Source organism: Euleptes europaea, chromosome 12 (assembly GCF_029931775.1).
Source record: "Euleptes europaea isolate rEulEur1 chromosome 12, rEulEur1.hap1, whole genome shotgun sequence".
Taxonomy (NCBI): Eukaryota; Metazoa; Chordata; class Lepidosauria; order Squamata; family Sphaerodactylidae; genus Euleptes; species Euleptes europaea.
The window spans coordinates 48,736,523-48,762,424 of record NC_079323.1 but is presented as its reverse complement, the minus strand read 5'-3'; the positions used below and the strand labels follow the sequence as shown (position 1 = coordinate 48,762,424).

Genomic DNA, 25,902 nt, shown 5'->3' with positions numbered 1-25,902 from the left:
GGCAATCACTTGTCTTGAGCTAATTTTCAGTGCTGTCCTAATTCATTGGAATCAATTGGCCTTGAAAGGTATAACTCTGATTAGGATGGCACTGTTACTGCTTACAATGTGTTTAATACAATGGGTAAACTAAGCTACATTTAGCTTTCAGTTGTATACAGTAAAATTTATTCCAGTGGATAGTTGTGTTACTCTGTTGTCGCAGAAACACTGGGACATAAGAACACAGGACAATATTTTTGCAATGAGCACTGTAAACATTAAAAAACCTGTTTTAGTGCAGCTTGAAGTCCTGTTCCTGTCCTGAAGATATTTGGGGATTTGGATGGATTTTCAAGTGTAATCTTCCTATTCTGTTGAATCTAAATCAAGTCAACAAGAAAGACCCTCAAGATGATACATGATAGAAACTGTCTTAATGCTCTTTCTTAGTATTCACTGACAAGAATAGAAGTACCAATATAGTTGAACCATGAAAGAGAGAGATGTTCATGGGTTGAAATCAAACTCCCCAACCTCACAGAACAGTACAGAAAGTCACTGTCTTTCGATCATTTAGAGTCATCCTTTAAAAATTATAAACCTTGGCAAAACAAGAAACGAGTGAAAATGTTAAGTAAATCTATTGGCTGAGTGGCATAATGCCAATGGAAAAAAGTGGACAGATTTCATAGCTTCCAGAGGCCAAGTCTTACATTGCAAGAGTTATTGTAGGTTAAAGAAGTTCGAGTGTATTCCCTGCTGATGCCAAAGCCAACTGTTTTCCTTGGATGTTTTTCAAGGCACCAACCCCGTTTGCAAGCTGCAGCCAATCGACAGGGTGCTTAGGCCACTTCCACCATGGGATAGAGCTTGTTTATGTAACAAGCCAGAAGCCCAAGCATCAGCTAATCCGGGTCTAGGTTAAATGTCTAATTGTGCCAGGCAGGACACAGATGCATGCCCTGGCATGCTTTCAGCCTGTACATTGCAGCTGCTATGCTTCCTGTGGTGGCATACAAACTGCAGGTGCAACTTTTGATGTCAGTTAACATCATGAATCTCATTAGGTAATCTGTGCTTTTATAGACCGAGAATTGTGCACCTAATATATATCAGTCATAGTCTTTATTTCAATACGAACTCACCTCCATATATAAATATATAAAAGGCAAAGGAATTAAAATAAGATGAACAGGTGATAAATTTAAATCAAAAGAGTAGGCTATAAAAGTGGGGTGATTCCATCTATGGAGTAGAATTGTTAGTTTCAGTTTGCCGTTTGCGTATCCCACTTGCCCGGAGACAAACTGGCTGTGCGTTGACATCATTATGGCTTAATTGAGCCCAATAACACACTTCCGTTAATCTAAAAATATTCCTTATACATGGCATTACATTTACCATTCATATTACCTTTTTTACACCAGCAGTGGCAAGATATGAAAAAAAGCATATTTACTGCACTAACCTCATATTTTGGAGAAGCCACATTTGGGAAATACATACTTTGTCAAAATTTAGCTATGAGCAGTGGAAACAAGCCTTTTCAAAGGGTATAATATGTCGTACAAAACCATTCCGTTTGTATCATTGGAAGTTTTGGTGATGCAGGAAATAAATTATGTCGCTAAAGCAATGTTCAAGTGTACTTTCGTTCCCATCCCAGTAATTACTTTCAAAAGGTCATAGGCAAAGGAAATGCTGCCATATTAGCGAAGAAACAAAGTTTTCATTTGGAATGACTATAACGTTTTTCTTTAGGATTTTAGGTTTGTTCTGAAAATGTCCTTGCTAGATTATAGCCAAGAAATCTGCCATTTAGAAAGAACTGGCATTGAGATTACTTTATATGATTAATGATTCCAAACTTTTGTTCCCCTCCACATACACATTCAGAGGACTGGGTGAATCAGAGTTTGTTTACTTTCCACAAATAGGGATTCTCTACCTGGATTAATTTGTGGTTTATCTCCCAGTTTGCAAGCATTAAACAAACTCTCGTTCACCTGAGTGCTGTCGTTTATGGAGAACCAGAATTTGCTTGAATCTGTACAAGAAGGGAGTGGGGGGATGAGGACTGGTGGATCAGATCAGTGGATCATCTAATCCAGCATCCTGTTTCAGATTGGCAAAGCGGTTGTCCGGGGGGGGGGGGCTATCAGGGCATAGAGCCCTTCCCTTGATGTATAACAAAGGCCCTTAGAATGGAATCCCAGGAATGGCATAGGCATCTCCTTCCTAGCCTGGAAGGCTTAAGTCTACTAGTCATGGTTAAAACTCCTTGTCTGCCTTGTGTATTTCCTGTTGAGTCCACCCACTGATGACCCCCTTTGATCCTTTGTCAGCTGACTGTGTCATGTGGATCCTCATATGTTACCAACCTGTATGTGCACCATATATGGTAAAATTTACTATTTTTATTTGGCATCTTTGTTCTTCCAAAGTGGAAGGCTGTGCTAATTTTATTGATTTCTGTGTAATCCGTAACAATTAAATGGATTCACCAGTTTTGGTCAAAGTAGCTGAAACAATAAACCAGTATGTACATGCCTCAAAGTATGACAACCGAGATATACATTTTCCATTTTTTTAAAGAGATCACGCCTTACATTCTCTTAAGAGAAAATGCCCTTTCCTTGCAGGGCAGTCAAAATGATGAGCGTTTTAGATATCTATCTAACTTTACCTTTCTGGTCTCATAAATGCATCCAAAATACTTAGAAATTCACCTCTGTTGCTTCTGGAACAGTCATGTTTATGTGTGTGTGTGTGTTAAGTGCCGTCAAGTCGCTTCCGACTCATGGCGACCCTATGAATGAAATGTCCTATCTTTGACAGCCTTGCTCAGATCTTGCAAACTGAAGGCTGTGGCTTCCTTTATTGAGTCAATCCATCTCTTGTTGGGTCTTCCTCTTTTCCTGCTGTCCTCCACTTTTCCTAGCATGACTGTCTTTTCCAGTGACTCTTGTCGTCTCATGACGTGACCAAAATACGATAGCCTCAGCTTAGTCATTTTAGCTTCTAGGGTCAGTTCAGGCTTGATTTGATCTATAACCCACTGATTTGTTTTTTGGGCAGTCCACGGAATCCGTAACACTCTCCTCCAACACCACATTTCAAAGGAATCTATTTTCTTCCTACCAGCTTTCTTCACTGTCCAGCTTTCACACCCATACATAGTAATAGGGAATACTATGGCATGAATTAATCTAGTCTTGGTGGCCATGTTTATAGCATAGTTTTAAGACTCAAATACACAGTCAGGCAGCCTACTCCTAAGGGAAGGGGTAGTTACGCTGTAGTTGGGGATGTTGTAGGCATGCCATCTCCAGAGCAGCTCGCAGTGGGGAATTAAAAATAGATTTCCCTCCCAAGCCCTGTGAAACTCTCCATAGAGTTTCACAGGGCTATTCCTGCCTTTTAGCAGGTTAACTCCATGCCAGCTAAAGGGGCCTGGCCTGAAAGGGCTTTAGAAGCTGCCTAAAGTCAACACTGTCCCTGGAAACGCCCCCCTGGATGCCAGCACGAGCACAAACGAAGGGGGGCAGTATTAATGCTGTGATTTCCCCAGAGGCTAAGTGCATGTTTTTTCCTTTGTTCCAGGCACATTCAAAGTACTGCACAGCCACCTCAGACCCCCGTTCCACCATTAGGGTATGTGTCTGGGACTCTAATATCAGAGTTGGAGACAGGTATTCCAGAGGATGAAGACGAGGATGATACTGAAGAAGAGGCTATAGAAATCACGAGGCCACTGAGAGGACTAGAGCACACTCCAGGATCCAGCATGGACAATCTAGACAGCTCTGTGACAGGTAGGCTAATGGAACGAATAGTGAAACCCTATTTATGAAAGCGTAAAATATGTCCTAAATAGAATAATGTTTAAGCACATTTTATTCTGCTCTATTTCTGTTGCATTTAAAATGTGTTAATATTAAGCACAAAAGTTAAAGAAGGATTTGAAAATGCTTTTGCTTTGCAGCAAAATGATAAGAAAATTCATGAATTTTAAAAAGCTTTAAAGACTTGAAAGAAAACTCAATTATATCCCGGCTTTCAAGGAAAGTTCACTCTACTGTGGATGCAAGTCTATTACATGGGATGGGGGGGGGAAAGGAAACTTGACTTAAAAATAATAAATTTTGTATCTCAGGAGCAACATGAAAAGCTGACATTATCTATAAAAGGTTTCTATATTTTTATTGGGGGGAAGCTTATAAAAATGATGAACTTAAGGAAGTAAAAAAGATTTCTTTCTGAATAACCCCAACATTTGAGCACTGGGTTAATAAACATATACGTGGTGGTGGGTTTCTTTTGTGCTTTCTTCATACTGCCGGATTTAATCATTCCCTTTTAGACAAATATCATTTTATTAATTGAATGCTTTTTTGTCTTACTGTTCCTTATTCCTGGTATGTCTAAGAAAGCTAGAAAAAGGATTATCAAAGTCAAACCTGAAAAATATAAGCTTGCCCATCGCGTCTGAACTGGTAATAAAATCGCTGTCGGTGGAAGACCGGCAGCCATTCTGTCTTGTGACAAAGTGCTGTTTTGACGTGAATATCATGACCTTATTCCTAGGCCCCAGCAAACTCATTTCAATTGACGTTGGACTTGTACTTAACGTACTGTATCTAGGTTGAGTGTGGTCTATTGAAGCCCAAGCGTGCATGGTCTATATAGCTCATTAAAAATATTGTATGTCTCTTCAGTCATTGAACTTTATGGGATAATACTAATTTCTGAATATATCTTCAGGATATTTCTGTTCATTGAAGATGTATTAATGCAGTACCACTTAATTCCTTTGCCTTGCAAGTTGACTTGAGCATTTCATGCCCTTATCTAAACACTGCAGCTCTGAAAACATGCTACAGTTTCCACCGACAGAGGTTGGAATCTGAAAGTAATGAAGCTTCAATACCTCTGATTTTCCTCTTTTCTTCTGCTTGAATTAAAGAGGTGCTACTTTATCCCACTTTCCAGTTTCCTTCCCCTTGCCTTGGGACCAGACTGCTTGCCAAGCTAATTAAGATTTAAAAACTGTAATTCTCCTGCTGTGATTTGAAATTCAGACCCCACTGGAAGCTTGAAGAGTTACAAGGTTAAATCTTTGAATTTGGAAAATTAACTTATTATACAATTATGTTAAGCCACTTTCCCCAAATTTCCAGCGTAATCTCCCTCAGACTTTACTTCTGCATCGTTTTGCATATCCCTCTAATTACTCTGAAGCTACAAATGATACAACAAAGGTTTTAAATTGTCAGTACTGCAATTTAAAAAAAACCTGCCTACAATATATTGCCCTTTTAAATGTACATTAATACGTTAGTACTGATATAGAGAACTTTGTTTAAAACAGCCTATTTGCACATTTATATTTTTACAACTCACTCCTATTCTGATAGTCCTAATATTGTATAGGGGTAATGCTTACGTCTGCTGTCATTAAATGAATCCTGAACACATAATAACACAGTAATTTTTTTTAATGTCGGGTACTTTGTTATTGCACAAAGGCACAAAGTTATGTTAACCTTCATGAGGGTGCAAGGCATCTCAGAGGAAGTGGAGGTAGTATCCGCTTACATTACTTATCTTGTGGCGGAAAGTTCCAAGACCAGCAAGTTTGTGGCCCCTTCTTTAGACGTGTTCGGCATGTCTATCAAATTTTCAAAGATTTTAATGCCTGAGGGAGAGCCTTTTTAAAAATTGGTGCTGTTCCATGCTGCTCAAGAAAACAGTAGGCAAATCCAAGACTATCACAGGATCCTTTTGAAAGAAACTGAGATCTCTTACGTACCCCTGCTCCTTGTATTGAGCAGGAGGCAAACGTGTTCTGTTGTGTCATTCAGCCAACACACCTCCACTTCACCTCCATTGGAGTATTCCAAATGGAGTTCAGAAGTTCAGAAGAACAACCCTTGACCAGGATGGATTTTGAAGTTGAGGATAGTGATCTCCAACATGGTGCCTATGGACACTATGGCACCCAAAATATATTTGCAGTTTTTTAGTAGAACAGGATCTTGAATGGAACAACAAAAAGGAGCTTCCGGTCATTTCCTGCAAGCTTACTGAGACTAGCAAAGTGCCCAGCTCTGTTCCTGGGCAAGTGCATTACAGCCATGTGCCTTTGACTTGGCCATAAACACAGACCTTCTTATGCCTCTGGGTTTGGCACACTTTTCCTGTGACTGCACATTGCAATTTGCGGGAACCTTGTATGTTTTAACTTCATTTATTACTTAATGTAAATTGATACCACTCAACTTTTTATTGGCTAACAATAAAAATTCAAAATAGAATATGCCAGTAAGAGAGTTATGAAGATATATATACGTATATATATATATATATATACACACACACACACACACACACACACCAATAGTTTTCCTCTTAAAAATTCTAAAAGAGAAACTTGTAGTGCCAAACTTGTAGCCTTGCTGAGGCCCTTGCACTCCGTGTAATTAACCATGTCATCTTCCCATTTGCCTATTTAAAGGCATGGTAACACTCAAGACCAATTCTTGCACAACATTTTCAAGCCATTGGATTGCTCCCACAGTTGTTATTTCACAACACAACACAAGCCTTTATTGGCATACGTAAAGGAAGAACATACATTTGGATTAAACCAAGTACAAATAAATAAAATTGGATCAAACCATCCCAAATCAGCCATTAAGGAAAGCTACACACCATTCACGATACCTGATTGCTACCTGTAGGAACCTTGCCACTGATTCAATTATTTTTGGGTTTTGTGTGGTCATAAGATAGGATGTCCTTATTTGACCAGAGAGCCATTCCCTGTTTATGAACAATGGTGGGTCAGTGAATTGGGATCGGCTAAAAGCATAAAAGCAACAATTAAAAAGGACATACAGAAGGGATTCAATTTCACCATTCCCGCAGGGGCAAACTCTATCCGCAAATGAGATTTTATTGGGGAGGGGAGAAGCCTCAGCTGAATATAATGCCATAAATTCCACCATCAAAAGCAGCCATTTTCTCCTGGGGAATAGATCTTTGTTGTCTGGAGTTTTATTAAATCTTCCATTCAGCAAGGAGGAGGGAGTTGTTATTTCTTTGTTACACCTAATTCTTTTCCTAGAGTTCAGAGCTGCTGACATGGTTCTGTCCTATCAAAGCCATATTCAGGGCCAAATTGTTTTGCTTGAATAGTAAATCTGTGACTTTTCTCAGGGCTGTATGGATCGCCTGACTCAGTGCCTGTATTATTGGCCTGGCATGGATGACCCAGGTGTTTATTAAATCAACATTTCTCTGTACTTGGACTTGAAATTGGAATGCATTTCATAGGCTGTGAAATGATGGATTCATAAAATGGGATAATGGATGCATGGGAATATAACCACCACTGTCCCTTACTGAGGAAGAAAATATGGTTGTAAAATGTAATGTCATATATGTAAGGTAATTAGGGTTGTCAGTTCCGGGTTGAGAACTACCTGGGGATTTTGGGGGCAGAACCTGAGGGCAGAGTTTAAAGAGTTTCAATGCCATAGAATCCTATTGCCAAAGTGGCCATTTTCTCCAGGTGAACTGATCTCTATCAACTGGACATCAGTTATAATAGCAGATCTCAAGCTAGTACTTGGAAGTTGTCAACCCTAAAGATAATAATTCTGAAAAAAATGTGTAGTAGAGAAATAAAAGAATGCCAAACACTTTGATAATATTGGGTAATTAGACTTTGAACTAACGGTATATCATACATCAATAGCAACATTCCAATTAAAATTAAGAAATTTGACTATGAGATGGAATCTATGTTTATATACTTGCTTTGCCTGCCAGAACATCTTCTGTAAACTAATGTAAGTAATACATAAAACGTTGACACATTTTGTAGGTGCAAACTTCATCAAAGCAGTTATAAACATGAATGAAAAATGAATTTATGCCACTTAGCCAAATTTATTTCTGTTTGAAATTTCAATCTTTCCATGTAATCTCCCCCTGCACCCACCCACGTTGCTGAAAGGTAAAAAAAAATTCTCAAATTTATTCAAGCTGTTAGCATGCACATAGAACATTAAGTAGTTGTTCAAATGTTGCTGAGCAGTAAAATACTATGATAAAGTGGCATCTTGCTGGGCCTCCATTACATCTTCGGCACTAAAATTAATTTATGATCAGTCATCAATTCATTTACATGTCGTTTTATGCTAAATCCATCCTGCTGATGAATGCATATCCCTAGATCCATTAAGCTAGAGTAAAATCTGTGCTTTATAATATGACCCTGCTAATTGTTGCATTACCATTTTTATGAGATACAAAATCTAGCAGGTCCCTCTTTCCTAAGCACAGATTTGAGCCATGAGCCACCTTATTTCTGCTAAATTAATTTTGTCAGAATCACAATGCAATCTTCATCTATATGTATTCCATTCAATATAAATATTAATCTCTTTTCGGTATAATCTGATTGAAAAAACTGACCTCTCACTTAAAGGAAGAAGTACATGAGAAACATCTTTGGATGGGAGAGGGAAATGTCTTTCTTATTTGTTTTTCATTTTTTATCCCACCTCTTTCCCAGTAAGATTGCCTTAATGGAATGCCTGGAGGAATAATTTTGTTTTACAGGCCCTAGACAGGTCCCGCAGTACATGAGTCAGAGGTAACGGGAGAGGCGGTCCTTAAGGTATGGCGGACCCAGACCATTGGGGGCTTTGAAGGTTAGGACCAGCACTTTGAATTTGACCCGGAAACCAACTGGAAGCCAGTGCAGCTGCTTCAAATTAGGCTGCAAATGTGCAGACCGTGAAGTCTCTGAAGCATCTTCATGAGCAGCCCTGAATAGAGTGAATTGCATTAGTCCAATCTGGAGGTGACGGCCACATGAATCATTGTGGCCAGGTCTGACCGGGACAAATAGGGGGACTGCTGAAGAGACTGATGGAGATAGAAAAATGCCAGTTTTGCCATCAAGGACACTTGTTTGTCCAAGGTAAGCAAAGTATCTGGCCAGGACCCAAGCCCCTTGTGGAGTCCACCTATGTAGGCCTGCTCCCAGAGCAGGGAGTTGCAAATCCCCCTATGATCCAGCCTTTCCCAGCCACAGGAGGTCTTAGCTGGATTTAACTTCAGCCAGCTTTGCCTCAATGATGGCATCCAGACACTGGGTCAGAGCTGAGAGAACTACCTTGGGCTGTTTATCCAGCAAGAAGAGCATACTGGTGGCACCCAACCCCAAACTTCCTGATGAGTTCTGCTAGAGGATGCATATAAATATTAGAGAACCTTGGAAACAAGATCAAATCCTGTGGAACCCTGCTATCGGTCGATCTTTTGTCTCGAGTTGCTACGCTTTGACTGCGACCTTGGAGGAACGCGGCAAACCTAGATAAGGCAGTGCCGCATACCTTCAGTGATGCTAGGTGGCTAACCAGAGTTCAGCATTAAACACTGTCGATAGAACTAATAATATTAGCAGTGCTGAACCACCCCTGTCAAGTTGAAGCCGGAGATCATCCATAAGGGCTACAAGAGCTGTCTCAGTCCCAAATCCAGGCCTGAAACCACACTGGAATGGATCAAGTGTTCATGTCTTACCCAGGAAAACATGGAGCTGTTCAGCAACCGCTTTCTCAATTACTTTTCCCAGAAATGGCAAGTTAGATACCGGGTGGTAATCGGCTAGTTCCTTTTTGTCTAAAGAAAGCGTTATCAACAGAAGTCTAACTACAGCCTCCTTCAAGGAACCAGGGAAACACCCCTGAGCAAGAGAAAAATTAATAATCTCCCTCGAGCCTCCAGTCACATCCTGTCTGGCTTTCACAAGCCATGATGGGCAGGGATTCAGGGAGCAAGTAATCACCTTCACAAAAGCCTATCAACATCTGACATTGAGAGTGAGAAGAAGAGGTCCAAAAAAGGACTAGATGATTGCAATGGAGCCTCCAGTACACGATTTGCATTGAAATTGGTGGAGAGGTCCTGGTGGACCTTTGAGGCTGAGTCTGTTAAAAAAAAAATGCAAACAAGTCACAGCTAAAGGCCAAATCACTATCATTTTGGGATTCTCCCATCAAGGAGGTCAGCTGTCGAATCTATCACACAGTGGAAACAAAAAGAAACATTTCTTAGCTGCTTTCACTGTCACTTGATAGGCCTTCAATTGGGATCTATAATGTGTTTTGGCTAGGGTTGCCAGCTCCGGGTTGGGAATTACCTGGAGATTTTTTGAGTGGAGCCTGAGGAGGGTGGGGTTTGGGGACTCAATTCCATAGAGTCCAGTTGCCAAAGCAGCCATCCCATTCCAACACCTTTGATTCCTCCCCTCTCCCCTCACTTTTCTCAGTGTCTCATTCTTTCTCCCCCTCCATACTTCCTGTCTCTCTCTATCAGTCTCTCACTCTCCCCCATGTCTATGGTCACTCCTTATCTCTTTTTGCTTCCCTAATATGATCACTCTTTTTTTTTCTCCTTCTGCCTCCTCCGCCCCACAACTCTCCCTTTCTTTGTTAGTGGTGGTGGTTCACCCAGTTGCCTTGACTCTTCGCTGCTGCTGTGGCTTGCTCAGCCACCCAGCAGCTTTGCTGCCGTTGCAGTGGCAGCACCTCACTTAGCCCAGCAGCTTTGTCGCTTCAGCCGGCTGATAGCCTGGGCTCTTCCAGGCTTCAGCAGTTCAATCTCATCACTGCCGCAGTGTCAGCGGCCCACATGCCCCCCCCCAGCAGCTTTGCCACCTCAGCAGCACCTCACCAAGCCCTCCAGCCTCTTCACCACCTTGCAACCTTGGCAAGCTTGCCCTGCCTTGGCAGCTCGCCTGGCAGCTCACCCAGCTGCCCTGCATCTTAGCTGCCACGATGGTGGCAACTCACCTCCCCCCCAGCCGCTTTGCTGCCTCAGTGGCATTTGCAGCGTCTCACCCATGCCTTCCCCCAGCATGATCGCCACCTTGTTGGTGGCAGCTCCTCTCCCATCCACTGTGACCAGATCCCTTCTTGGACTCCACTGCAGCCGGGCCCGGAGAAGTTCTCGGACTCCATCTTCCACCATGGCTGGGCCTGGAGTAGCTCCTGGTTGCCACTACTGCAGCCAGACCTGGAGAGGCTCCAGGGCTCTACTTCCACCAAGCCTCCAGAACAGAGCGTGCACAGACAATTGCATTGTTTTGTGGAGATTTTGTTACGGTCTCTGACATAATTATGGTATTTTTTGTACATGTGCAGAATTAATTCCATGTAGAGCTTGAACACAACATACAAACTGAACCACAAACTGCAGAGGTTTGTGTAATGAAAAGCCTGGCAACAGCTTGCAAAATGCAGATGTCCTTAGAACAGGCTGACTGAATTCTCTCAAGGTTTGAGTTCTTTCAAGAGCTAACTAATTTACCCTGGTCTTGTCCTTGAACGGAGAAGAACAGAGTCATTCTTCACTATCTGCCAGAAAGGTGTATCTGAAATTACCCTTCCTGATTCAGCTGCCAGCTGTCAGCTGCTCATATCTCAAGAGCAGAAAAGTCCTGCTATCCTTGAGAAGGTCTACTCAAAGACCTCAAGGCTATAAGTGCAGTAAGCTTCTTGCTTTCTATAACCTTGCTGAAGGCTATGTTTCCTACTGACCAGATGGTTACATGTTACAATGTGAGCAATAATTGTGTTTTATGATTTATATAGTTATATATTGTATTGTAGATTTCTAAATAGTCTCATTTAATGTGTATTGTACTGAAGATGAGAATGGAATGAAAATTGAGTATATGGAGTGATCATAAAGTATATGGAGTGATCATGGAACTCAGAAATGATTGTTTATGCTTTAAGCAAAATAGATTGAAAGGAAAGGAAGCCCATATTTGGTCATGGGAAGAAGCTAATAACCTGAACATCTGCAACTGTACATTATTGCACTGCTCATGTTATCTGAAAGTGGGGAGGAAGATATCCCTCCTGATGGTAAAATCAACACTCTTAATGAGTCTGAAACAGTATAAATACAGCCACAGTAAGCCCAGAGAATCAGAACCTTCCAAAAGCTCTCAAGAAAAGGCTGACTGTTATGTATGGCTTAAATACATTACTCTAGACTTTATGAATTAGATACTTTGAACTGAATCAGAATAATTTGACTGTTATATTTTAGAGTTGGATTTTGAAACTGAATAGTATGTAAGGCTTGCTTTTACTTCATACATTGTAAATACATAAATTGTACTTTGACAAGAGTTTTTATAAAAGTGTTAAAGACTTGATAATCTGCATTTACACATATTTTACTAGAAGTATATCAATAAAAAGACTTGCTTTTTAAAAGTAGGTAAAGTTGTTGAGTCCTGCTTACTCGATGATTGGCTGAATAAGATCACTTCTCAGTAAGTGATACATTCTAAGAGCCTGTCATCTGAACAGCACAACCCCCCAATGTATTTTTTTTAACAATTTCAGATTTTTCTGCAAACCTGGGGGGCACTCCTTCCCCCAAGTTTGGAGGAAAATCTCCTGTCTCTCAGGGTGGGCCCTGTCTGCATATTCACAGCCCATTCCTGAGTTCTGAGGCTGAAAGGAGGTGTGCAAGTGGCTGCACTGCATCTGGGTCGCTTGCGCCAGCGCCCGGGCCACTTGCACTGCAGAGAGTAGCACAAGCCCCGGCGTTGGGGCACTCACGCTGGCCTCCCTGCACTGGCACAGTAGCTCAGCCTCCCACCAGTGTCACGCCGGCGCAAGTCCCCATGCCATCATCCCAGGGGCGTTCCGGGGGTGGAGCTGCCAGTGGGCAGCTTCCTGATCCCTTTCAGGCCGGGAACACCCTCTCCAGCAACAATGTCGCTGTGCCAGGTTTTTCCTGGTGTAGCCCTGCTGTTCTCAATGGAGAAAAATGCCCCATTTTTGAGTTTTAAAATTTAAAAAGGGTTTTTTAAGCCTGTTGAAGGCCAGGGAACCTCTTTGGAGGTGCCACAGTGGTGCCTCGGCCACACTATCCCCGGCTGCTAAAAGGCTCAGGAATGGGCTGTTAAGATATCCACAGATCTGCCTACCCTTGAGAAATGCAGCCCTTTTTAATGACATTTTAACCATAACTGGTCTGCAGGATTAATATGTGTTTTCAAACTTTACAACATTTCTGTGTGGCTTCTAAGAATATTACAGTTTTAAAAATCAGCTTTGGACAACATAAATTAACCTAGATTATCTTAAAATAAATAGTAAAATTGCCTAATGTAAAGCAGACCATATAAGGGGGACCTCTTGCCTTTGGCAACAATTTTATTAAAAATGGCTAAATTCTGGCTGAGAAGTTTTATGTATGGTCAAGCCCTTTCAAATAATCCTGGTGATTATAGTGAGAAGCATTTTAGACCGTACAAGATTTCTTTTACATTTGTCTGCCTTTATAGTTCTCTGGAGACTAACTGGATAAAAGAATGATTGTAAATACTCAGGGTGCAATTATGGAATATGATCTTCCCGTACATATGTACCACAGTAAATAGCAAAATACACAAAAAAGCAAAAAATCAAGTTATGTCTTCGTTATTATTCTGATTAAGATACAGAACAAGAAAAAAAATATCAGTTAAGTGAAAGTCAAACTTGATGGCTTTCTTTTTCTGTGGGAAAAAACACCGTTCAGATTTGGACTCTTTCAGACTCCTATCCCATGAGATTTACATGACAGCCAGATATTGTGGCCCATGAGGTGCCAATACGTTCAGGCTAGCCAGAAGAACATTGGCACTGTCCAGCAACTTGCAGGCTGCAATTCTTGTTTGCCAAGCCACGCACAACCTAAGGGTGTTGGGTGCTGGTCTGGAATAATTTAAAATATAAATTATTGTAAATTTTAATTTGTCTTCCTACTGAATCTAACTACTCAGTAGCACCTGTCACCTAAGAAGACCTTTCATGTTTCCACATGAGCTACGGAGGCTAATCTGGTGAACTGGATTTGTTTCCCCACTCCTACACACGAAGCCAGCTGGGTGACCTTGGGCTAGTCACAGTTCTTTTAAGAGCTCTCTCAGCCCCACCTACCTCACAGGGTGTCTGTTGTGGGGAGGGGAAGGGAAGGTGATGGTAAGCTGGTCTGATTCTCCCTTAAGTGGTAGAGAAAGTCGGCATATAAAAAAGCCAACTCTTCTTCTTCAGGTAAATAAAAGTGCTTAAAATGCTTCCAGATCACAAGAAAACACTTCATGTACATTCTGATTTGCCCATTAACTTTCATATCTTCTCTTTGTTGTACTGCTCCTTTTCATATGGAACACATTTTATTCTAATTTTTCTCATGTGAAGCTGAGCTTTGTAGACCCAAATGAGGACCTCAGAAAGTTACACAGGGAGCCAGTATAATTCTGTTTTTATACAGCGAATTTGTTTATGGATTGGGAGATAAGTTAAGAGAGAGAGAGAGAGATGTACATTGATGTTACATGGATTTGTTAGTTCTGAGAAGCAGAATGGTACATCTGAATAAGGATGATGGTTGTCCTTTTTATTATCTGAAAAACATCTGGTAATACTGCAGTCCAGAAGCAAACATTTTAGCCCTCTCCCTCTTTTCTTTAACTTTCTGATTGCCTTAGCACCTTGAATATTTTATGGAAAAGAAAAACAGTATTCAGCTTTTCAAACGGTTGATTTTGTTCTAGATAAAAGTGTTTACTGCTGCTTTCAGCAAAGAGGGGGGGATTACAGCTGGCTGAAAGCATGGAAATTCAAAAAAGTTCCTGGAAAACAAAGTGAGCTGAATTGTATGGGGAAGGCACCTGCTTTAAAGGCTCTTTTACCCTATTTGAAAAAGGCACTGCTGATTGCTGAGAAATGCCAATACTTTTTGTTCTGCCAAAGTGTTTCTCACACTGGGGTCCTTGGGCCTGCAAATCCTTTGACAAGACAGAGGGTGAAACCATCTTGCTCTGAAACACTGGCTGGATAATGCTGCTGCAGTCATCTCGTTTGTGGACCTCCTGGAGGCACCTGGTTGGCCACTGTGTGAACGGACAGCGGGACTTGATGGGACTTGGTCTGATCCAGCATGGCTTTTCTTATGTTTAGGGTTGCCAGGTCCCCTTTCGCCAATGGCGGGAGGTTTTGGGGGCAGAGCCTGAGGAGGGTGGGGTTTGGGGAGGGACTTCAAGGCCATAGAGTCCAATTGCCACAGTGGCCATTTTTTCTAGGTGAACTAATCTCTATAGCAGGGGTGGGGAACCTTTTTCCTGCCAAGGGCCATTTGCACATTTATGACATCATTCAGGGGCCATACCAGGTGTAGATCTCCCGGTGGGGGGGGGAGGCTAGGGTTGCCAGGTCTCCGGCCACCACCTGGAGGTTGGCAACCCCTGGGGAGGCCACGCAGAGAAGGCCTGCAGGGTGCCCCCACTCCCCCCTCCCAGGCGGAAGGGCAGCCAGCAGTGGGCCCGAGCAAGGGGGGCGCAGCCCACAGTTGATCGGCAAGGGAGGAAGGAAAACAGAAAGAGGAAAAGGGAGGGAGGGAGAAAGGGAGAGAAAGGGGGAAATAAATGGAGAGAGAGGGAGAAAGAAAGAAAGAAAAGAAAGAAAGAAAGAAAGAAAGAAAGAAAGAAAGAAAGAAAGAAAGAAAGAAAGAAAGAAAGAAAGAAAGAAAGAAAGAAAAGGACGGAGGGAGACAAAGAAAAGGATGGAGGGAGACAAAGACAGAGACAGAAAAAGAGGGAGAGAAAGGAGAAAAAGTGACAGAAAAAGAGGAAGAAAAGAGAGAAAAGCCTTCTCCACACACACACCCGCGCACGCTGGCCCCAGCCTCCCCTGCCCACACACACACCCGGCGGCACACAGAGCCCCGCGCGACCGGGCCCCAGTCTCCATGCCCTCTCCTTTCCAGAGTCCACAAAAGGCCCCCCCTGAAGCCCAATCGGCTCCTGCATGCATTCTCTGCCGCCGGGAAACGCCAGTCTCTTTCCCCCTCCCTCTTGCTGCTCAACAGCCGACAGTCGGCGAGGAGGTCCAAAGGGCGCCGCAGTGCCGCTGTAAACCGTGGCGCCAGGAACACCCTCTGGGAGGGCCGGCCTGCGCCCCGCCTCTGCAGCAGGGCCCCGGAGCTCCCGAGGGCCACAAAAATGTCCTCGGGGGCCGCATACGGCCCCCGGGCCTGAGGTTCCCCACCCCTGCTCTATAGGGTGGAGATCAGTTGTAATAGCAGGAGATCTCCAGCTAGTACCTGGAGGTTACAGAAAAAAACACCTATGCTATAAAATCAGTTAATACAAATAAATAGCACAAGGCTCATAGATATATGCAAGTTACAAATTTATATAAACAAAATTGTTAGCCTTACAGGCATAGAACCTTTTTGCTTACTTGTTGATTCAAGATTGAAGAAATACAACAAGCCGTATGTGCAGTATAAATTCTTGTAAATTTATTGCGTCGTTTCAGTAGTCACATGGGTGGTAGTAATCACTGTAGTATTAGGTTATATAATTTGTAATTTGTGTTTATATAAATTTGTAACTTGCATATATCTATGAGTCTTGTGCTATTTATTTGTAGTACCTGGAGGTTGGCAGCCCTACTTATGTTCTTGCATGATCTGGCTAATGTGAAAGCAGATCACTTTTAGTTTTCTAGTGATGGGGGAGTGGACTTGCTCTTCAGGAAAACCCCCCAAAATGGACCTCTTGAAAGGGCAGTAGGTTATAGGGCCAGCCTCCCCCTAACCACCTAGCTTCTAGATCACCTCAGAACATTACCCATATGACGTGTTCATTGCTTGCTTTCACTCTGTTTTCCATTGCACGGGATTTCATCATAGATTCCTTTGCATCATTTTTAATTATCTGCAGGCTAAGTATACAAACAAACAACATATTCATAAACCAGTATATCCTTCAATACATTCTGACCGTATCTTCTGTGCGAAAGAGTAACAGCGAGTTCACCCAGTTGTGCAATCACTAACAAATTAGATGGAAAAACACAGTATCAATGTCTAATATATTGAGATATACATTGGATGTTATTCAAAGAATCATAGAATCATAGAGTTGGAAAGGGCCATACAGACCATCTAGTCCAACCCCATGCTCAATGCAGGATCAGCCTAGGTCTAGGACATCCTTGACAAGTGTTTGTCCAGCCTCTGCTTAAAGACTGCCAGTAAGGGGGAGCTCACCACCTCCCTAGGGAACTGATTCCACTGTCGAACAACTCTTACCATAAAAAAAAATTCCTAATACACAGCCAGTATCTTTCCGCCTGCAATTTAAACCCATTATTGCGAGAATGGCCATGCATTTATGCAGCACAACTCTGTATACCATCAGAATTTCTTTGCTTTAATTGCTTTAATTGGAAACCTCTTCAACAACTGTACAACAAAATACATCAGAATTCAAATAGTTCTCCCCTATGCATGCTGGACTCCTTTTTACAAAAAATGGTTTTAACCATTTTGCATCTGTACCCATTAAATATGCACGTTGACCCACTGAAATTGCTAGAACTTTTCTCAAAGTGTTGCACATGCTCACCTTTCTTGGATTTAAACCAAGGTTTTAATTATCCGTGCCAAAATATTGCAGTTGTGCACCATTATGGTGTTTCCTGTTTTATTTATTTTTGTTTCATCCCAACAACTAAGCTTCTCATAGACCCTGATTTTTAGCTTTAAAAGCTGGCCTTTTGAAAGAGGTTTCCCCCCCCCTTTTTTTTTTCTTTTGCCTTTGCTGTTATCTTGGCTTTCCTACTGTGTCAGGTCCATTTAGAAAGCAACAATTTTATTTACGCCTTTGGCAAGCAGAATCATATTGTCACTCTCTGTTCACTTAACCCACTTTCTGCCTGTAGATCTCTATATCCACCTTCAGTTTCAGTTCTTATATGTTAGGAGTAAACAAACTTGTTTTATTACAGCCTGCACTGTTGAAAGATTTGCTCACTCCAATGCTGCAAAGTATATTCATTGTGTTTTTGGGGGGAGATGATTGGCACAATATTTCCTGTCTCCTAGCATGGAGTGGGCTAACTACTGAATTCTTGTTTTGAAATGCTAAGTTTGCCATTTCAGTGTGAATCTGATACTAACAGCCCATTCCTGAGAATGGGGCTGAAAGTTGGTAGGAGGCGGCGTGACCTCGCCGCCAGCATAAATGCGTGTAATCACGCATTTACACGCATTCACGCTGGCAGTGAGGCCAGTCCCGGCGGTGGCCGAGCACCGCGAAACCGCTCCTCCCCCTACGCCGGCGCAGCCTCTCCGTGGAGCCGGCAACGGCGTGGAGAGGCCTCACCGGGGCCGGGGGCCGGGCAGGGGGTGGGCCGGTGGGAGGAGTCACCAGCTAAGTGGCTCCCTATCCCCTTTCGGCCACTTCCGCCGGCACCGAGAATGGTGGTGCTGCTTTTTAGCAGGCGCAACCTCGCTATTCCCTATGGGGCGAAAGGCCCCGGTTAAACAAAAACAAAAAAGCCAGCAAAATGGCTTTTTTGTTTTTTTTGTTTAATGACGTACGGGGAGCTGCTTAGGAAGAAGCGCCGCTGCGCCTCTTCCCCGCCGTCCCCGTACGCCTCATCTCAGGAATGGGTTGTAAATACAACATTTGTAAAAATTGCGGTAAGGCAATAATGTGGCTGAAAATGACTGCCTTTTAGACTGATAACCTGTAGTAGGACTTTTTTTACCATTAGTATTTGTGAGGAAAATTTTATCCGGTTCAGTTTTTTCCTCTCTTTGGCCATTTATGCATGGCTGTTTCCCTTGTGGTCACCCCTCTGACGGCTTTGGATCTTTGTTTCCATTATGCATGCCATTTCCGACCGTCAGAGGTTGCCTCGCTCTCTCCCTGCATTTCTCCATAGTTTGCCCGCGTTTTCAAATGCGAGATAAAACAGGTCCCTGAAAACACAGGCAAAATGCACGAAAATGCAGGGGGAGAGGCAACCTCTGACAGTCGGAAATGGCATGCATAATTGAAACAAAGACCCAAAGTAATCAGAGGGGTGACCACGAGGGAAACAACCATGCATAAAAGGCCAAAGAGAGGAAAAAACTGAACCTGATAAAAATTTTCTCACAAACACTAATGGTAAAAAAAGTCCTACTACAGGTCATAAAATGCCTTGGAATGCTATGAAATGACAGGATAATACTTACCAAAATTCTGTATTATACCTTATTCATTTAAGTAAACACACACTACTCTGTGCATCTGAGGGTACATGCAGTTTAGTACAGCTGGCCACTTGTGTGGTGTGTTGTATTATTCACAACTTGCCAGTAGTTTCTAGTCCTTGAAGGCACGAAGTTGGCATTGTAATGAAGCATTAATTATTGTATGATATCTATGGAAACGTTTATTTTAAATATATTTTAAAATATGTTACCTATATCTGATTGATTATACCTTTAGAATAATTTGTAATAAAATATGGCATAGAACACAATTCTTTTTTTAATAGGTATATCAGCATAAAAATCAACCTGTGTCAATGTCTTTTCCTCAAATTTACACAAACTTTATTCAGGTGACAAACTAATTTTAATAATGGATTCAGTTAAAAAATTAAAAAAATAGGAGTGCAGGTAAATGTGTAATGAATTCATTCTTTCTTTTTTTAAATTGTATGGTTCAAAATATCAGTTTCATGAACATTTATAAAATATAGAGTTGAACTCTGAAGCCCTGTATTGATTAACGTCCCGTTTCCCAGTTCTGTGAATTCCAAATTCATGAAGATAAGTTTGGGCGGTGAGGGGAGAAATAGATTTTTAAATAGCCCTTTGAGCTGTCGATAAAACAGTTGAGCTATTTAACATGTACAACTCACTAGCCCCCTACATTTGTTTTTAGGTTCACTGTTAAATGGATGGGGTTCTGCGTCTGATGAGGACCGTAACTTTTCTAGTCATAGATCTAGTGTAGGTAGCTCCTCAGATGACTCCATCTTTACCAGCGGCAGTTTTACACAAGCTCTGGTTGCAGCAGCAGATAAAGCTGGGTTCAGGCTGGATGGAACCAGCCTATCGAGAACAGGTTTGTAGACTCAAAGCTAACGCTTTCTGCATGATGCCGGGATTTCTCCCTTCTTTATTCTTCCTTCTGTCCTAATCAAAGTGAAATCTCAACATGAATATGTTTAACATGCATGTAATGGCAGATGGGACATTCCTGCTATTGGAATTTTTTTTAATTAAAATATTTTATTACATCTTCCCCTGCAAAAAGGAATCTAAGGGCAGAGACTTCAAACAAAACCAAAGCAATGCCTATCATAGATTCTATACCATGGTTTTTGCTTTGGAATATCACATTGCTCTAAGTCCACTATAGGTTTACTGGCATCTACTGCCTTTTCATACCGTTTCAAGGAGACTGCTAATTTTACCATGCAATTTTTGATGATATATTATTTGCAAAACCTTCTCACAATCAATAATATTCCTTCTGAAGAACTGCATACTTAGCTTTTATCTCATTACTGCTTCACTCTTGCATCTCCCTTGCCAAATGTATTTTCTGGGAAGATGTTGCCAGCATGGGGTGAGCTGGTGAAAGTTTATCACTCTAACAATGCAACAGTTTAATGGCCTTATTAAATGGTTTCCTTTTAAGGCACTTAATGCAATCGTTTATTATATTTGTACTACAGGATTGTAATTAAAATTGTATCAATGGCATAATCAACTTGAATACGTTACTAACAATGTCTTGCTTAAATAAAACAACTTCCAATCTTGCTTTTCAAATAGATGTTAGCACCATTATATTTTATTTTTCTGTGGCTATTTCCCAACCCCCATCCCCTCCCAAAAAAGTTCCACAAAAACCATCTAAGATAACATGAATGCATTTGGGACCATGCATTTTTAAAAAGATGAATCACAGAAGTTGTACTAAGCAAATCAAATATATTTGTAATTTCTCCAGCCTGTGCTTGGACCTGTGTATATATTATAGCTTCCACGTAGCTGCCTTCTATATTATTTCTCTACCAAGTGGGTGTTACCATGCCATAAGCTATATGTGTGTAGTTACTTACCATACAGATCAGGAAATTTGATCATACCAACATAGTGATGTGAAAATTGCCTGATCCATATGGTGAAGTTGCTGTTTTAAATAAACTGCCATCAGATAGTGGCTGTGTGTGTGTAAAGTGCCATCAAGTCACAGCCTACTTACAACGACCCCAGCAAGAGGATTTCAGGGCAAATGAGAAGCGGAGTTGGTTTGCCATTGCCTTCCTCCTTAGAGTCTTCCTCAGTGGTGGTCTCCTTTCCAAGTAATGACCCTGCTTAACTTCTGAGATTTGATGAGATCAGGGTATACCATGCTGCGTTCCCTCCCAGATTGTGACTATAAAGCGCAAAATGATATCACTTTTATTATTAAATAAAAATTGTCCTTAGTTGCCAACAAGCGCATAGGAATTGGTAGTGGGGGGAGTTCCATTGGATTTGGAACTCATTAATGCTTGTTTAAACATTACAGAGCACTGGAAAATTTAAATAAATTATAGAAGTACACCCAAATATAGAACCATGTCAACATTTTTGTTATACATGAAAATTAAAAGAAAAAATAATTAAATTGAAATAGCCCTGGAAGTAAAGAAAATCTTCTCCATTCTCATTAGAACTAGACATTTGACTAAACTATTGTTAATACAAGCAATGGGCATAAAAATAGTGTTGAATCTACACATGTTCTTATGCTCACAGAAGCGTTCTTTTCCTGAGTGCAGATCCACCTCAGCGAATGGAAAACTTTCCTATTAGATAGGGAAAGTATTCTGCCTATTAACCAGTAAACATTTTAACACCTTTCTAAATTTCATAACATACATACAAACTAATGAACTAAGTGAGCCTGTCCTTGAATGATTTGGGTGACAGAATGAATAAGAGCTTTTCTGCAACATGCTTCATACAATAATTCTGGCAATGACAGCAGTGAGAATGGTATGTGTTTTCTATACTGGGAAGACCTGCGAGAAAATGCTACTTCCAAGACTAAAAATATTACAACAGTTATGTTTCGCATACAAAATAGCAGCGATAAGCAAGCATACAATAAGTAAGATTATCGTGCAAAGAAAATAGGCTTGAATCGTTTTTAGTACAACGCAGTGCTAAGTTGGGTAGCTTTGCTGGTTGGGATCTGCTGTGAAGTGGTTTTGTTGATTGACACCATTCTCCTTAAAAGAGCCCCAGATTTAAGCAGAAGAATGTAAAGCAGGCATGGAAGAGGACTTGCTCCATCAGCTCAATGACTTTTTCCATCTTGCCTTTGTCCTTAGGTAAACCGTATTCTTCTTCTCAAAGGCCTCGGCCTACCAGCCCATTTTCTACTGACAGCAACACCAGTGCAGCCCAGAATCAGAGTCAAAGGCCTCGGCCCACCAAAAAACACAAGGGAGGTAGAGTGGACCAGCCCCCCTTGCCTCACCGTAGGGAAGGGATGACAGATGGTAAGTTCTCTGCTGTGAAATAATGTCTATGGCAAAATGGAGGTGTGCATAAAATGTATACATAAATGATTCTCTCAAGGAATAACCTTTGCCACTATGGCAAAATGGAAGTATAACAAATTACATAAAAGATTCTTCTAAAGAATAACCATTTGCCACTGTCATCTCAATGGGGTCCTAAATAGGAAATGACTGGCATTAGTTTTCCGTTTCTAGGTTGTATGTATTTGTGTCCCTTGTTTATGGTATAAAAAACCTTGGACAACTGTTTCAATGTGGCTTAAACCTATTAACAATCAATGTCAAGATAAAAAGATTGATCATAAGGCATTAAGTTAGGGTCTGCAAAGCTTCAACCCTTAATCCTGAAGAGCAAGTAGAGGAATTTGCTTAGAAAAGACATCCTATAGCATGATGATTATCACTGCTTGAGGTCAATGCCAACCAGTATCCATGAAATTGCATCCTTATCTAGGCCTCACTGATAAATAGGGTTGCCATGTCCCTCTTCGCCACCGGCAGGAGGTTTTGGGGGCAGAGCCTGAGGAGGGTGGAGTTTGGGAAGGTGAGGGACATCAATGCCATAGAGTCCAATTGCCAAAGCGGCCATTTTCTCCAGGTAAACTGATCTCTATTGGCTGGAGATCAGTTGTAATAGTGGGAAACCTCCAGCTACTACCTGGAAGTTGGCAACCCTACCAATAAAGTTTGAAGAGAATCATGACAGGAGACTTTCACTGTAGTACTCAGGACCCAGACCATTTATGGATTTGCACGTCAAAACCAACTTCTTTAGTTGACCCCTGGAACATATTCAAAACAGTCATGTAAATCACTGGAGGAAAGCAAACAAAGCAATCCTATACCAATTTACTGCCCTCTAAACCTATTGAACTCAATTGGAGTTAGACTGCAGTAACTCTGCATAGGACTGCACTGTTTGTCTTTAAGGTGCTTCTGGACTTTCGTTTTACGTTCCCAACAGGCTTAATAGCTGGCATGGACAGGCACAACCTAGCTTTGGACCGCAGTATTGTAGAGGGTGGGGTTCAACCATTTCCGCTGCATCATTTTCTGAGTCTCATTCCTCCTACCTTGGAGTTGCTGCTTGCCTCATGAGAGAAATGTATATGATGTCTATACGTTTTCCCCACAAGACAAATAGCTTCAGGATGGGTGATTGAGGTTGGGAAAATGATGTGGGAGAAAGAGCTAAAAATAACAGTTTCCCGCACCACAGCCCATGTTGTTCTCACATTGCCCTCTTCCAGTGGCTGCTATTAAGCATCTAAACCAGTGGTTCTCAACCTTTTTTGCTCCATTTCCCCATTCATCATTGTTCAGAATATAATTCCCCCCTCAAAAACTCAAAAAACAAAAAACCCCTACAATTTTACAGATTGTACATAATCTACAGGACATCACACTCTGCTGAATAGTGGTCCCAATCCCCCCCCCCCGCCCTGGAACCCTAAAATTCCCCCCCTGGAGGGGGGGAATTCCCCCCTTGTTGAGAACCCATGATCTAAACAAAACAAAACATGGAAATATCTCATGGAAATATCTCAAAACATGGAAAAATCTACACATTAAGTTAGGGCATAATATGTGAGATGTCTACCTTGCCAAGCTTCTACATCCAAGAATTGTGTAAGTATAGTTCTGAAATGTATATTTTAAACATTATGCTTTGTGGAAGAGAGTTTGAATGCTATTTAGACATGTATCTTTGGTAATAATGTTATAAAGCTCTGAGCAGTGGCAGACTGGCCAGGGTGTCAGCTTGCCCAATGGCAAGAGGGCCGCCTTAAACATTAGACAATATGTTAAAAATTAAAATTAATAACAATTAAATCATAGCCTTATAGTTGTGGGTGGGCCCCCTTTGTCTCTTGGCAACCAATATTTTTAGACCCAGTCCGCCACTGGCTATGAGAGTTGTAAAAAAAAAAAAAACTAGAAGCTAACAGGCATTGAAAATAGGTTCAATACACTGCACGCACAAGGCATTGAGTTGGATCCGGCCAGCTTTTTTGCCTCAACGTCACCTAATTTTCTTCTTTACCCCTGTCCCACATGGTTTTTGCCCATGTAGGTCCCATAAACCCAAGCCTAACCTTTTTTGCTAGCAGAAAAGCTGGTTATCTCTAATCCACTATATATCACCTTATATAAAATGAATGCTGTGTTACGCTAATCCTAGTTTTAGAATAAATAAGTGAATACTGCTCATCTGGAAAGAATATTCAAAGTTAAAATCTGTGAATTAAATTAAATTAAATTCAGTTTTGAAATTAAATCTTTGTGACATTTTGAAGTTTCTCATTTTAAAAAGGGAAGCTGCTTTCTCCTTGTAGTTTGTCACTCTGTGAGCTCACCCTTTACACCAGGGGTGGGGAACCTTTTTTCCGCCAAGGGCCATTTGGATATTTATAACATCATTCGCGGGCCGTACAAAATTATCAACTTAAAAATTAGCTGACCAATATGTTTCTCCATGGCCCGGGTGGGAAAGGGCTAGCACAGTTTCTTGGGCAGCTCCATAGCTAATGACCCTTCTGCAAGGGGGAAAAGAAGGTTCCTTTTCTTGGCAAAACAAACTCACATCTGCCTTGAATAGAGGCTAATCCTGTCTGCTGAAGGGGGCGGATCACCAGTCTTAGATCCTTATGAGCTAGAGATCTGCCAGGACCCACGAAGGGCCAGACCAAATGATTTCGCGGGCCTTAAACGGCCCCCGGGCCTGACGTTCCCCACCCCTGCTTTACACCATATAGTTTGTTAAATAGCATTTGAGAAAATTCTTGTTCATATTACACACTCCAAAATCAACCTCCTATCATAATCAACGACATTTAAAAGTACTGGATTGGTTACTGCATGGTATGGTTTGGTTTTTTAAATGTGTTGAGAACCGTAATATAACATATGTTTCACAAATAAATAAGAAACGAATTCTTTCTTCACAACCTAATCCCCATGGTATCTTCGGCAATTAATAGAGATTGCCATGAAAGTACAAAGGTCGAGAGTTAGTAACGTTATGCTCTTTGAGAAATCCAAACTAACAATTGGCGTTTCAAATCATTTTGGGTAATTTCTCAGACTGGTTTTGCTAATGAGATGAGCCATCAAATGGACATACATTTAGGTCCTGTTGAGGTTTTTGCGGTCACAAAGTATTAGAATCCCCAGCTCCCTAATTACAGAATTGGGAGAAAAGTCACCACTCTCCAATAATATTACATTATTGTACTAATTGGCTTGCAAATTTCTCCTTCCGGAACTGTCCTGTCATTAGAGGCCGCTTCTGATGAGTTGGCTAGCATCCAACCAAAGCAACCGGCTGCCAGCTAAGTCTAGGTGGTTCAGACAAATATTTTAACCAGATCTTTGAAACCTCATGAGGGTAGAACCTCACTGGGGTAGAACAACGAAGGGCAATCATGAGAGGCATGGATCTGTGCAGGTTGCCCTAGTT

The 25,902-nt window shown here is 41.5% G+C and overlaps 1 protein-coding gene across 2 annotated transcripts in view; it reads left to right on the top strand.

Moving 5' to 3' along the window:
- ROBO2 (roundabout guidance receptor 2) overlaps nucleotides 1-25,902 on the top strand; it is a 504,839-nt gene that overhangs the window by 466,200 nt on the left and 12,737 nt on the right. For both annotated transcript variants that reach the window (XM_056858915.1, XM_056858916.1), the window contains 2 exons: nucleotides 3,586-3,797; nucleotides 22,251-22,421. In XM_056858915.1, the coding sequence (XP_056714893.1) occupies nucleotides 3,586-3,797; nucleotides 22,251-22,421 (383 nt within the window). The remainder of the gene's footprint in view (nucleotides 1-3,585; nucleotides 3,798-22,250; nucleotides 22,422-25,902) is intronic.